The following is an 11,806-nucleotide window of genomic DNA, read 5'->3' as shown; positions in this document are numbered from 1 at the left end:
AAAACAGACTGAAGTTGAATTTAAGAATGCAAGAGTGAATCTTTGCCTTTTTGAGGACTGCAGTGTATTAAATCCTCTTGGGAGACACAAGCATTAAAATAAATACTCTGCTAAATATATTTGCATATACCAGTTATATATCCTAATGACAAAAAACTGCTGACATAAGGCTTGGGAATGATTGTTGAAAACAAAACTCCTGCAGGAAGAAATATTTTTTATGGATATGTCCCGTGGAATTGCAACATCCCGCTTCAATAATAAATGGAAGTTAACAGGCGCATGAAAAAAACAGTTAACCATTTGGAAAAAATGTAAACTAAGATTAAAATAAAGCCAGTCGATCCATAAACACAGATGTTTATTGCTATCTCTTGATTTACATGCATGGCTCACAAAATACCCAAAGTCTGCAGAACCTTTAATGAGCACACTCAGCGCTGTTTAGTGAGCTGTAAGCGTTGTGTCGTTTCATTTGTGTGTTAGTGTGGGTTGCGTTTGTCCGCTTTGTTTAATTCCATTTATGTGTGTGCTTACAATTGCCCATCTGTAAAAATGAGCACTTATCAAAGATTTGGTGCTTTTAGTGTCAATGCACAAATGAGCCTTCATATTACTGCAGCATGAAACAAACTAATTCTAGAGTATCTCTTTTTTTTTTCTTTTTTTTTTGTTTATTTAGACCCTTGATATATATATAAATTTAGGAGAAATAGTTACTAACAGTTACATGTCAGTGATATGGAGTGGCTATGGAAAGTACCGCAATAAAGACCAGCTCTAAAAGTTTTGTTGTGTCAGTATTTTTTGCGTTGTCTTGCTTTTTTTTGCACTGAGAGTGAACAACTGTTTTATCTATATGATAAACCATCCTAACTTGCTCACCCTAAATGAACTCATTGGCTCTGATCTTTATCACCAGCAGTACAGATTAAATAAGCACATTGGCAAAACCCTGACATCTTTAAGACTTTATAGGCAATTTCATGCATTTAATCAAACTAAAAGAGCACACAGCTCTTTATTGTATTTCAGTGACACAGTAACACAGATGACAGGTCACACTACATCTGAGAGCAGTCATACAGTATATTTATCACATTATGTATATTACTGCAACAGTTCAGCATACTTCAGTGCAGTGAAAGCTACACCCAGTCCAACTCTGCAGACATCCTTTGAAGAATTAGCGGCCTATGAGAAACAACCTCAGTGTAATAATGCTGCATTTTAACATATGCAAATGTAACTATTCCTTAAAATATTGGGTGATTTATTGTTTTAGGGCATATTGTTTTAAATACTATATGATAATAAGTGGCTTTTATTTATTTTGTACCATACCTTACATGTTTACAAGTACTTTATCAAACCCTCTGGGTACGATTTGGCACAGACGACATTGTATCAGTGATTCTGTTACCTGCCAACACAGTGATAAGCAAAAACTAAAAAGACATCAAAACTTTTACAAGCCTCTATACCCTCATACATAATATTGCCCTAATAGCACAGTTTCTTATGAAAACCCTGAAGTAGCTCAGTCTTTCTGTACGAGGATCAAATGCGAGGAATGTCCGAACTGGGCACATGGTTGGCAACAATCTGACTCTGGAAAAGAGGCTGGAGAAACAGGCCCAGGGTTCCCACCACACACACTATCACAAAGATCCACAGAAACAGACGATCCACTACCATGGCCACATACTTCCAGTCCTCTATAACCTGCAAAAACACAGAAATCAATACAATAATTTCAGTTAGTCAATGTACATGGTTCTTCATGCTGATATTTTTTTCAAAGTATAATATTGCAGAGGAGTAAGATTAATTAATACTGGTAGAACGTGTTGAAATATAGAAACCAAATGAAGACAATAAATTTTAAAAAAGCAAATGCTTGTTAGTTTTAATGGAAAACATAATATTCTATAAAACATTTCTTCATGCATTTCATGGAACGGTCGGTCTCCATAGTGCTGCATTTTGTACATTGGAATATCTATTGACCCTTTCACCTCATCATCAGTGCTGTCCGTAGTGGTTTTTGAAACGAGCTATTTCTCATTCCTGGTTTCCTCCCTATTGATCTGTTATTGATTTGCTGGTATCTATTGATTTGAAGGGAGAAAGTGAATGATAAAATCAAAATCTGCCTTCAGTTTGGTGAGTTACAGCCACTACTTAGGGTTAGTAGTTTTCCCTACACCTCAAGCGTCCTGGAGTGTGAGGAAAATGTTATAATTTGAGTACAAATGGCTGTGACCCAATTTATTGTGACCAGACTACGTGCTGGCATCTGACACCTGATATATTATATATAACAACAACAAAGAAAAGCAAACCACCTAATTAGTTCCATATTCATATTGGAGGTAGACTGCAATTAGCTTCATAATAAATGTGGTTGAACTAACGTTATTTCCCCAGGCAAAACTGGTGATAGTAATAATGGCACTGTAGACAGATTGATGGTGATGCTATTCCCACAACAGAGGCCCATCAGGACCATCATATTATTCCAATAAAGAGAATAACAAATGCATGAGTTTTTCTATCACATGAAATCTAAGCATCCACTTCACATACAAAGATTAGTATAAACTTATAAAGTTATATTTATCTGCATGTTCTGTGTCATTTGTTCCAAAAGTAACACGCATATGTGGACTGTCAGAAATGTCACCTTTATATCACTCTTTTTGTTAGCATTATAAACCCATGCTGTGAACAGATCAATATCTAGATAGGTTAGCTTAGTTAGTCAACAAATGGATTTCTGAGGTCCACGCCTGCATTATGATTTATGGTGTATGTTTTTTCACCTTTTTACTCTCTTGATTAAGGATGTTTTGAAAAAAGGACAATATTAAGCTCTTCTAGATGCCAACAACAAAGACGCTCAGCTGGTTATTAAATGCTGAAATATTAGCAGACTCGAAACAAAAACTCAACTCAGTTAAAAACATCACATTCCGCTGCACATCCACATCTGTCAAGTTTCTCCACAGGTTGCCTTGTCACTGTTGCACTGTTGTTGCTCGTGACATCTTTACAGCACAGAGCTTACAACCGATTGTCTCTTTTATGATATTAACATATGCAACCAGAGTAAACTTAAAAACGGCACCTTATTTGTAAATTTCTTTGTAGGTAGATATTTAAACTTTAGGGCCCAAGTTGTTTACTTCTGCTGCCACACATGGTAAGCTAAGCTAATTGCCTTCTGGGTCCAGCCCAAATGTTAAACTCTGGGGATTTTAAAGAAAAATCTAATAAGATCCCAAATGCACAAGTTTAGAGCAAAAACTATGCTTACAGTCTGGACCCAAAATAATTGGTCTCTGTCGCTGGCTAAGTTATGAGTCCATGACAAAGTATTTTCTGCATTTTTTTTAATAATTCATCAGGTTAAGTTTATAAAGTTTGCATTCTAAGGGGGAGGCCTTTGAGTAACAGCTGGATTGCCAATACATAAAGTAACTGACAGCAGACGTCTGCTAGGCTTCACTTGAGTTAAGCTGAGACATTGAACTTGACCTTTTGTGTTAGAGCCTTGTTGATCCTTTTTAATTACACTATCATGACTCTTAATTGTACAAGGAAAATATATGTTTATATAAATGGTAAGACAGCTGTAGAACTGGCAAGTACTAAGCATGCTTATGCTTAATATTTTAAGGCTCACAAGGGACTGCACAATACACCCTCAAAAAGCCAACGAGTTATACTGTATACATACTGCTATAGTAATAAATATTAAAATAGCTACAGTCACTATATAGAATATGAAATAATAGCCAGGTGAAATTTGTGCTACAAAAAGTATACATACACTCTGATCATCATCATCTCCCATCATGTGCTCAGCCACAAAGCACACCCCATTCACTGCCTCCTGGATATCAGCAGCCCAGTCTGAGTTGTCCCTGTGTTGGAAGTCCTGGGTGGATGTGAAACTAGTGGGAAGGAAATCAGTAGAGCGCTGCTCTCCCTTCCTATAGGAGTGACTGTATCCTGCTGGAGGAGTTATATTTTTGTGTCCTGGTGTAGAGAAGGCAGAGTCTGAAGACAGCAGCGCAGAAGCTGACATGGTGATATCTGCCTTGGATGCAACTGGGTATCCCAAGCCCAAAATGGTTCTTTTAGCTCTTAAGCATCGATGCTGACGCAATCTTTGGCGTGCAGATTTGTTATGAGGGCGCCTCATGAAGAGTAAGGCAGGCAATTTCTCAAGAAATATCAGCTTGACCCAAGAAGGCATGGTATGGGTGCTAGGAGAGCGGTGGTGCACGTTGAGCACGCACACACTGGTGATGATGGAGAAGGTCACCAGGACCATGGTGAACATCAGGTACTTGCCAATCAGGGGAACATCTAATGATGTTGGAGGAACAATCTTTGAGATTAAAAGCAGGAACACGGTGAGGGCCAGAAGTACAGAAATGCACAGGGTCATCTTCTCTCCACAGTCTGAAGGCAAGTAGAAGACTAGAATGGCCAAAGAGGTGATCAAAACACATGGAATGATGAGGTTTATGGTATAAAAAAGAGGCTTCCGCTTAATGATAAAGTCATATGTCAGATCCACATAAGTGGGATCCAGAGGGTTGACAGTCCGTCTCCCTGGCAGAGCTAAGATATCCCACTCTCCACTGGGAGTAAAATCATCCATACTAGCCATCTCAGACTTTAAGATCAGGTCAATCTCTGTATGGTCATATGTCCAAGATCTGAACTTGAGAGTGCAGTTCTGCTGGTCAAAGGGAAAATGTTTGACTTCGATTTTACAGGCGCTTTTATAGATAGCCGGAGGAAGCCATTCGATGCTGCCGTTGAAAAGGACGATGACATTAGTGAACACCGTTACCTCATAGGTTCCGTCAGCACTATGAGAACAAGAGGAAATAGAAAGAAAACAGCATATAAATTGGCCTTTAAAGCTATCATTATCAAAATTATAGAAATTTACGGTAAAGCTATTTTTAATAATGTGTAATAGTGGCATTAATTATTTTTAATAAGAAGATAATTGTTAAAGATTCAGTTAATCACTAAAGCAAATGCATAGACATTCATTAATGCAGACAGCCAGTAAATATATTGATAGAGGACAGAAACCAGGAGGGTGAAAACATGAAATATAACTTACGCTATGATATGACTGACTTTTCACTTTTTTCATTTTATTTATTCATTTTACAATAACGCTGTTACAGTTCCATCCAAAATGTTTGATAAGGGCATCAGAGGATATTTACAAATATTTTACAAATTAATAATATCTTTTTTATTTAACACCAGCAATGTGCAGACAGAAACTCTCTTCAAAAGACAAACTGAGAAGTCAGCCGAGCTTACTTGTTGTACAGGACAATATCCGGAAGCCACACATGTCTGGAGGGAATGCGCAGTTTGACAATACCTTCATACTGTGCAGGATCCCATGACAACCTGTAGTCCACCCAGTGCTGGAGAGACAAAGGGACCCAACCATTCAGTGCACTTTCCCAATAGCAGTTCATTTATAATTACATGCTACATTATCTGTAAATTATGTTTGGGGCGCAATTACAGAAGCGGTTTGTTCCACATAGAGAGAGGAAGAATGGATACGGATATGATTCAAGTTCAAGATGAAGGACATTTAACACACATTCTCACTCAGTACAAGACAAAATGCTTCATCACACCTACCTGAGTGAGCCAAACATTTGTGGTCATGATCTGTTCCCTTTCATTCTGAAAATGAAACATTAGGGGAAAATTACCTATATTGGTAATACAAGTTTAAGACCCAGACACTGGCCCTAGAGAAGTAGGAACTCGTGTATGACATTTACTCTTTTTATATTTTTGTTTTATTTAATTAAAACATGAAGAGCTGAAGACCTATTGGGGTATATTAATGTTTAAACAAAAACTGGAAATTATATGCTTCTGCAATTTTATTTAAAAAATAAAAAATTCCTATACTGATTTGAGTCATGGTTGGACCTTCCTGTTTACTGTCATGTTTACTCTGGCATCTGGTTAAAAGTAACCTTTAAAAAAAGAACTGCACTGAAACACTCCTTTCATCTCAGATTGCTTGTTAACATGTTTTTGATTGCACTGTCATCAAACTGCCGTGACATACACTTCCAATAAAGTGACACCAAATGGTAATTACCCCAAGGGGTACAATGCAAACTCATAAACAGAAGCTGTGAACGAGCCTTGCCGCTTTAGTCTGCAGCTGGGAGGACCCTCCACTGTAAATCAGAGAAGAGCCTCTATCACTGTGGCCAAAACAGTTTTATGGCCCCTTTTAATCCAATGTGCTGAAGTTTCAATCTGGACATGACAGAGGCAGAGATCACGGCTGACCAGATCTATCCTCAGCTTCATCCATCCATTTAGAGCTATGGCTCTTCAGCAGAGCTTGCTCTTTAATTAACTACTTCCTCAAAGCTCTTTTTTTTTTGTCTCTTGCTGTGTGCTTTCTATTAGCCGCCATCTTTCACACTTAATTTCTCTTTATATCCTGTTGTGTCACCATCACAAAGTCTCTAACATAGAAATGTAAATAAGTATACATACTTCTTAACAATGGGCAACAGTACACACTTACCACACTGATGAGCTGTGCCAGAGACACTTGCAGCTTTACTGTGACTCTCTCGGTTCTGTTGACAGCTGGGCGAATGAGGGGATTGTAGCGATCTTTTCCCAGCAGCCAGTTCATGAGCCGCTCTTCGGAGTCAGCGCTGCTGCTACCTGGTGACATCACACTTTTCTTCAACATTTATGTACACACATCCACCTCATCTCTGTCCAGACAACTTAATCCCAATAAAATGGAGAGACTATAATCTCAAACAGAGATTGGAAAATAATCTTTAACAGCTTTAGATCAATAATAAAGAGGAATGAATGAGATCACATTTTTTAAATATTTATTTTATATAGATATATTACATTATAAATAATCTACAATATACAGTGTAATACACAAATCAGTTAAAGACAAAAACACCTTATTTAAATACAACAGAAAAAATTAAGACTACATTGCAGTAGGAAATGGGCATTTTAAGTGAAAAGAGAGATTCATTTTTCTCTATTATTGTTGTGAATAGCCAGTACTTTCAGTGTACAGTATTTAGAAACAAAACTTTTTTTTAAAGTGTAAATCAAAAGATTTCTTTTAAAACTGTGTTAAAAGCTTGTATTTTTAAGTTTGTTAGGTTTCTATAAAACCTCACACATGAAAGCTACACTATTTAATGGGAAGTTGAAGATTTGGGATGTGATTGGTTTTGTGTTTTTAGTAAAAGTGCTTGAACTGATGGTGCCACAATACACAATCTACCACCCTGGTATGAACACACTTACTATATATATTGTTAGATACCTTCCAGCTTTAACACTAAATTTTGGTAAAAGAGAATACTCATCTAACCACACTCCTGTTTTTTTGTTTTTTTGGTTGTTTTTTTTTGGATTAACATGACTTAAGTACTTGCTTAAACTCTGAAATTCTAAGTGAGATAAATGAGGATTGCTTCAGTCACACAGCATGTTTAATTTTTAAGGAAGGTAGAATTACACATCTGTGGGTTTGCTTTAAGCAAACATGAAGCAAAAGCACAATTATTAACACCCAAATATGTAAACTAGGAAGGTTGGGGGTTACTGGAAATTACATAAAAATGTCACAAAGTCCCAAAAAGTCATTTCCCAAAAAGATAATTACATTTTGTAGAAGGGCAGATATTTTCACAGCATGTTAATAACTGTGCTTTTGTAACAGCTTTGCTTAAAGCAAACCACAAATGTGTATTTTAAGTAAAAAATAAACTATGAATTCCAACACATGAACTCAGCCTTCACTCCTATTCCTGATAAATAATGTCTAAGTAAAGTGTGAAGGCAAGGCTGATTAAAACAGATGGTCAGTTCTCTTCTGAAGCAGAACGGATACGTGAAAGACTACCTCGTCTATTTTCTTTACTTGCAGCTGGTTATTGATGTCCCCACAAGGTTTGGAGTTGCTGACTTGACTTATGTGCGGCGAATGCTCTAGTAAAGCAAGACTTGTACTAATGTGCTAATTAAAGAAAACTTGTTACTTTTATCACTAACTACAAGGGCAAAATCCATGGTTCAAATAGTAAGTCTTTGCGTTTATTTTTCATAAAATGTAGTCAGATATTAATAAAAGCCACAAAAATATATCTGCCTAAACTGATATCTTACAATGGCTGGTAATTCATCGAACACACTGACTAATCATTAACATTCAGGGCAAGAAAAAGTAATTGCACTTCTGTGCTGATTACTTCTTCTAAGGCTTATTGGGAGTTCGGTTTTTCACAGTACTTTAGAAGAGGCATTATAGGGATACACAAAGCTGGAAAGGCTACAAAAGCTGTTCTAAAGACCTGAGCATTCAGTTATTGACAGTTAGCTAAATGGTCTACAAATGGTATTTTCCTTAGGAGATCCTAAGGAGCAAAGATTGCACCAAATGTGAAAAAACAGTAGCAGCAAAAAAATCAATAAAATACAGAAATCTGCACTCGAATGAAAGACTGCCTCACTGGTCTCAAAATAATAAAAAACAGTTTTAAAACTTTACACATCTTAACAAGATGGCAAACACTTATCTGGAAATTTAACTAAGACAATGTCAACAATGAGAGCAATGAGACAAAGTTTACATTTTCTTTGGGGGAAAAAATGTGCACCACAATCATGGTGGAACACTTCATGATTTGGGATTTCTTTGTTATCCTGTTCCAGTTCAACATTTTTAGGTGAATGTCAGGGCAGAAGTTTATGACCTGAAACTCAGTGTGGGTAATGCAACAAGACAGTGAGCCTAAAACAGAATGATGGAGAAAAAAAATCCATATTTTGGAATAGTAAAATCAAAGCCCTGACCCGACCTTAATCCAACTGAGATGCTGAGGGCTGACCTAACAAGGGCTGTTAAAACATCCTAGAAATGCAGCTGCACTAAACAGCATTGTAGTGACATATTTTCCAAAATTCCTCTCAAAAGTCTCATAAACAGGGTCATTTTTTTGTTAACCTAAATTGCAAATAAACAGATAGACCTGTAGAAAAGATTTAGGTATATGTCTCGTAATAAATTACAAATAAATAAGCCCACTTTTACACTTTTCTTATGCAATATTATTCTAAGAATTAAGTATAAATTAATTGACTTTTGTCCTGAAAATTCAGAAATTCTCTTGCTGTTGTTACATGATGTGTTTAATAACGATATTGAGAGCACAATGGTACATGGTTTATTAGTTTAGGCACTTTATGTGTAGCCAGTTCAGCAATCCTGATAATTTCAGACTTTTTCTTGCAGCTACATGTGATGACGGTGTGTGGTTTTAGAAACAGTATCCAGCTGTGTGTGTCATCATCAACTCACAGACTCCTGCAGCTTTGCAAGGTGTGGCGTAATATCAGTCTATCCCCCACAGGTCATTGAATAATACCATGACTGTGCCTTTATCAGACACTTGACCAAGATCCTATTCACCACAGCAGGACTTCCATACCACCACTGAGCAGATGGTATGTGGTTCAAAGTTCTTGGAAGCTAGACTCAAACAAGTTCCCTCTTCCTCAGACCTAAAGACTGCTTGAGCCAGACCAACTGTAGGCAGCTGCTGTGAATAGCATCTAAAGTGTGTATGTGCATGCAGGTTTAATGTGGGAAATTAATAGTGTTGACGCTACACTGATTGAAAATGAGGTCAGGCATGTTAAACAAATTTGTAAGCTGTTTTGGAGTTGATAAAGGTCATTTGGTGCAGCACACCTTTAAAACCCATTACTTTACATTGTAATGGAGTTGGAACCTTAATCTAATCAGTTTAAAAACAACAGCAACAACAAAACGGAGAGCCAAAGACAGCTGTGGTTTATATACTATTAGATATGACATAATATACTAATATGATATAAATGGCAAGAAGGGGGGAAAAGCATTTTGTTTCTAGGACACACTTGAAGAATTATCTCATAAATGCAATAATATGGCGCCAAATCCTGTAACATAAGTGTGAACCAAAAATATTCGATAAATAATTGTTTCCTATAATTGTCTAATGTTTTAATTGTTAAAAAAAAAACAAAAAAAAAAACGAGCTTACTGCATGGATGGTACTGGTTGTGACCCCAAACCAGATATTTTAAAACAGATAGATAGATAGATAGATAGATAGATAGATAGATAGATAGATAGATAGATAGATAGATAGATAGATAGATAGATAGATAGATTCATATCATATTTCAGCTACATTTAAAAATCTTAGCTATCTACATCTTCTACAGAAATATTGTTTTTTTTTTAAAATAATTAAAAGGTGACTTGAAAATAGCCTAAACAAGTTTATGCATTGAAAATTCTTCTTTTGGACAATAAAAGCATACATTCTTTTATAGTTTCCTCAACAGGGAGATACATTTGGCGGTGACGCACACACAGTAGCAAGTGTTAGAAATATTTTAAATTGCTACTTAAGTCACAGAAATGAAAGGGGAAAACACACTTACAATGAATCAAAGGCAGAAGATAAGCGAGGATCGAGAGTGCGCGAGTCATGTTTACGGTACCATCTGGTCTGTCGTCAGTGATGAAGACTCAAAGCTGCGCTGTTCCGTAGCAAAGCTTTCGGACATGCCGGATTTTACAAGCGTGAGATTTAGTCACTTTATCATCACAGCGCGGTGTCTCCTGTCACATAGTGAAGTTCTTTCGTAACAATCCAGCTTTGAAATTCACTAAAGCCCCCATTTGGGACCACATCGGCAACCAGGACTTTGCCCTCCGCCAAAAAGGAGCAACCTGCTCTAGTGCGCTGCTGCTCTCACTTGCAACTCATCCAGATCGCCTGTCCTGTGCCGTTGCCTGTAACCGATCTGTGATCAGTTACTTCAAGTTTACGCCAGCTCTGGAACGATTTCAGATAATAGGTAATTAGAGGGCAGTTATACTGAACCAGTAATGTCAGCATAACGACCCAAATGTATTTATTTAATCTCTGTTTCACCTGCGCCCTAATTAATAGGCTCCGTGTTAGTCAGTATCTCCGCGAACTACAGGAAAAACATACTCAAAGAAACCTTTTTCCATCTTTTAAAGATTAAAGCTTTTCCACAGACAGCAGCATGAGGGGAAAATAGGCTGATTTCAGCATTCACACCTATGTGACTAACAGCATAATCAAGCACCAGTCTCAGTAATATTTTCTCAAGCATCCAACTACAGATGTTAATATTTTGGACTTAATACTCTTCCAAACCCGCAACATAATTTGACAGTGTCGGTGTCTTGGGATCATTTGCTGACTTCGCGCTGCACTGGCGACTGTGCGGAAGAGCCGTAAATTATTCTCCGGTTCTGTATGTGAGATTTACCGAGGTGAGGTCCAGTCAGATCTGAAGCAATGCAATCTTAGCGTAGCAGATTTACAGTCACCGAGCTGCTTAAAGCCTCATTATAATGACCAGCAAAGGAACTGTATCAGGCATGAAGAACAGCCCCAAGGACCCTCCGAGGATTATAAATTTAAAGTCCAAAGACTTCTGGACTGGATCAGTGCAAGCAGATCAATAGGGCCTGATTAGGTTTTGACCCTCTCTTGTTTTTATCAGGCTGACGGGGAGAGGGCCATGGACTGAACAGTTTGTTCACTTGTTTTTATTAAATCATATGTTAGACCAAGTACACCAACTGTACATGCAGAAAATAAATGTTTTCTTAAATATCACACTTTGTACTCTGCACTGATAC

General features: G+C 37.2%; 1 protein-coding gene across 1 annotated transcript; it reads right to left on the bottom strand.

Moving 5' to 3' along the window:
• Positions 1–756: 756 nt before the first annotated feature.
• On the bottom strand, positions 757–11,637 carry chrnb4 (cholinergic receptor, nicotinic, beta 4 (neuronal)). Its single transcript, XM_085163646.1, has 6 exons — positions 10,567–11,637; positions 6,614–6,759; positions 5,698–5,742; positions 5,362–5,471; positions 3,836–4,889; positions 757–1,725 (listed from the first exon to the last, which is right to left on the bottom strand). Exons 1-6 carry the CDS (start codon positions 10,613–10,615, stop codon positions 1,561–1,563), a joined length of 1,569 nt encoding a protein of 522 aa, XP_085019772.1. The 5' UTR covers positions 10,616–11,637; the 3' UTR covers positions 757–1,560.
• Between the last annotated feature and the right edge of the window lie 169 nt (positions 11,638–11,806).

Source organism: Neolamprologus multifasciatus, chromosome 1 (assembly GCF_963576455.1).
Source record: "Neolamprologus multifasciatus chromosome 1, fNeoMul1.2, whole genome shotgun sequence".
In the NCBI taxonomy this organism is placed as follows: Eukaryota; Metazoa; Chordata; class Actinopteri; order Cichliformes; family Cichlidae; genus Neolamprologus; species Neolamprologus multifasciatus.
The sequence above is the reverse complement of the archived record's forward strand: the minus strand, read 5'-3'. Positions and strand labels throughout refer to the sequence as shown.

What these genes read in the sequence shown, in the direction of transcription:
- chrnb4 (XM_085163646.1), bottom strand. Translation starts at nt 10,615, where the DNA reads ATGACTCGCGCACTCTCGATCCTCGCTTATCTTCTGCCTTTGATTCAT. An exon ending in TGGCACAGCTCATCAGTGTG is followed by an intron (nt 5,743 to 6,613) that starts GTAAGTGTGTAC and finishes TTTCATTTTCAG; the next exon opens with AATGAAAGGGAACAGATCAT. An exon ending in CAAATGTTTGGCTCACTCAG is followed by an intron (nt 5,472 to 5,697) that starts GTAGGTGTGATG and finishes TTGTCTCTCCAG; the next exon opens with CACTGGGTGGACTACAGGTT.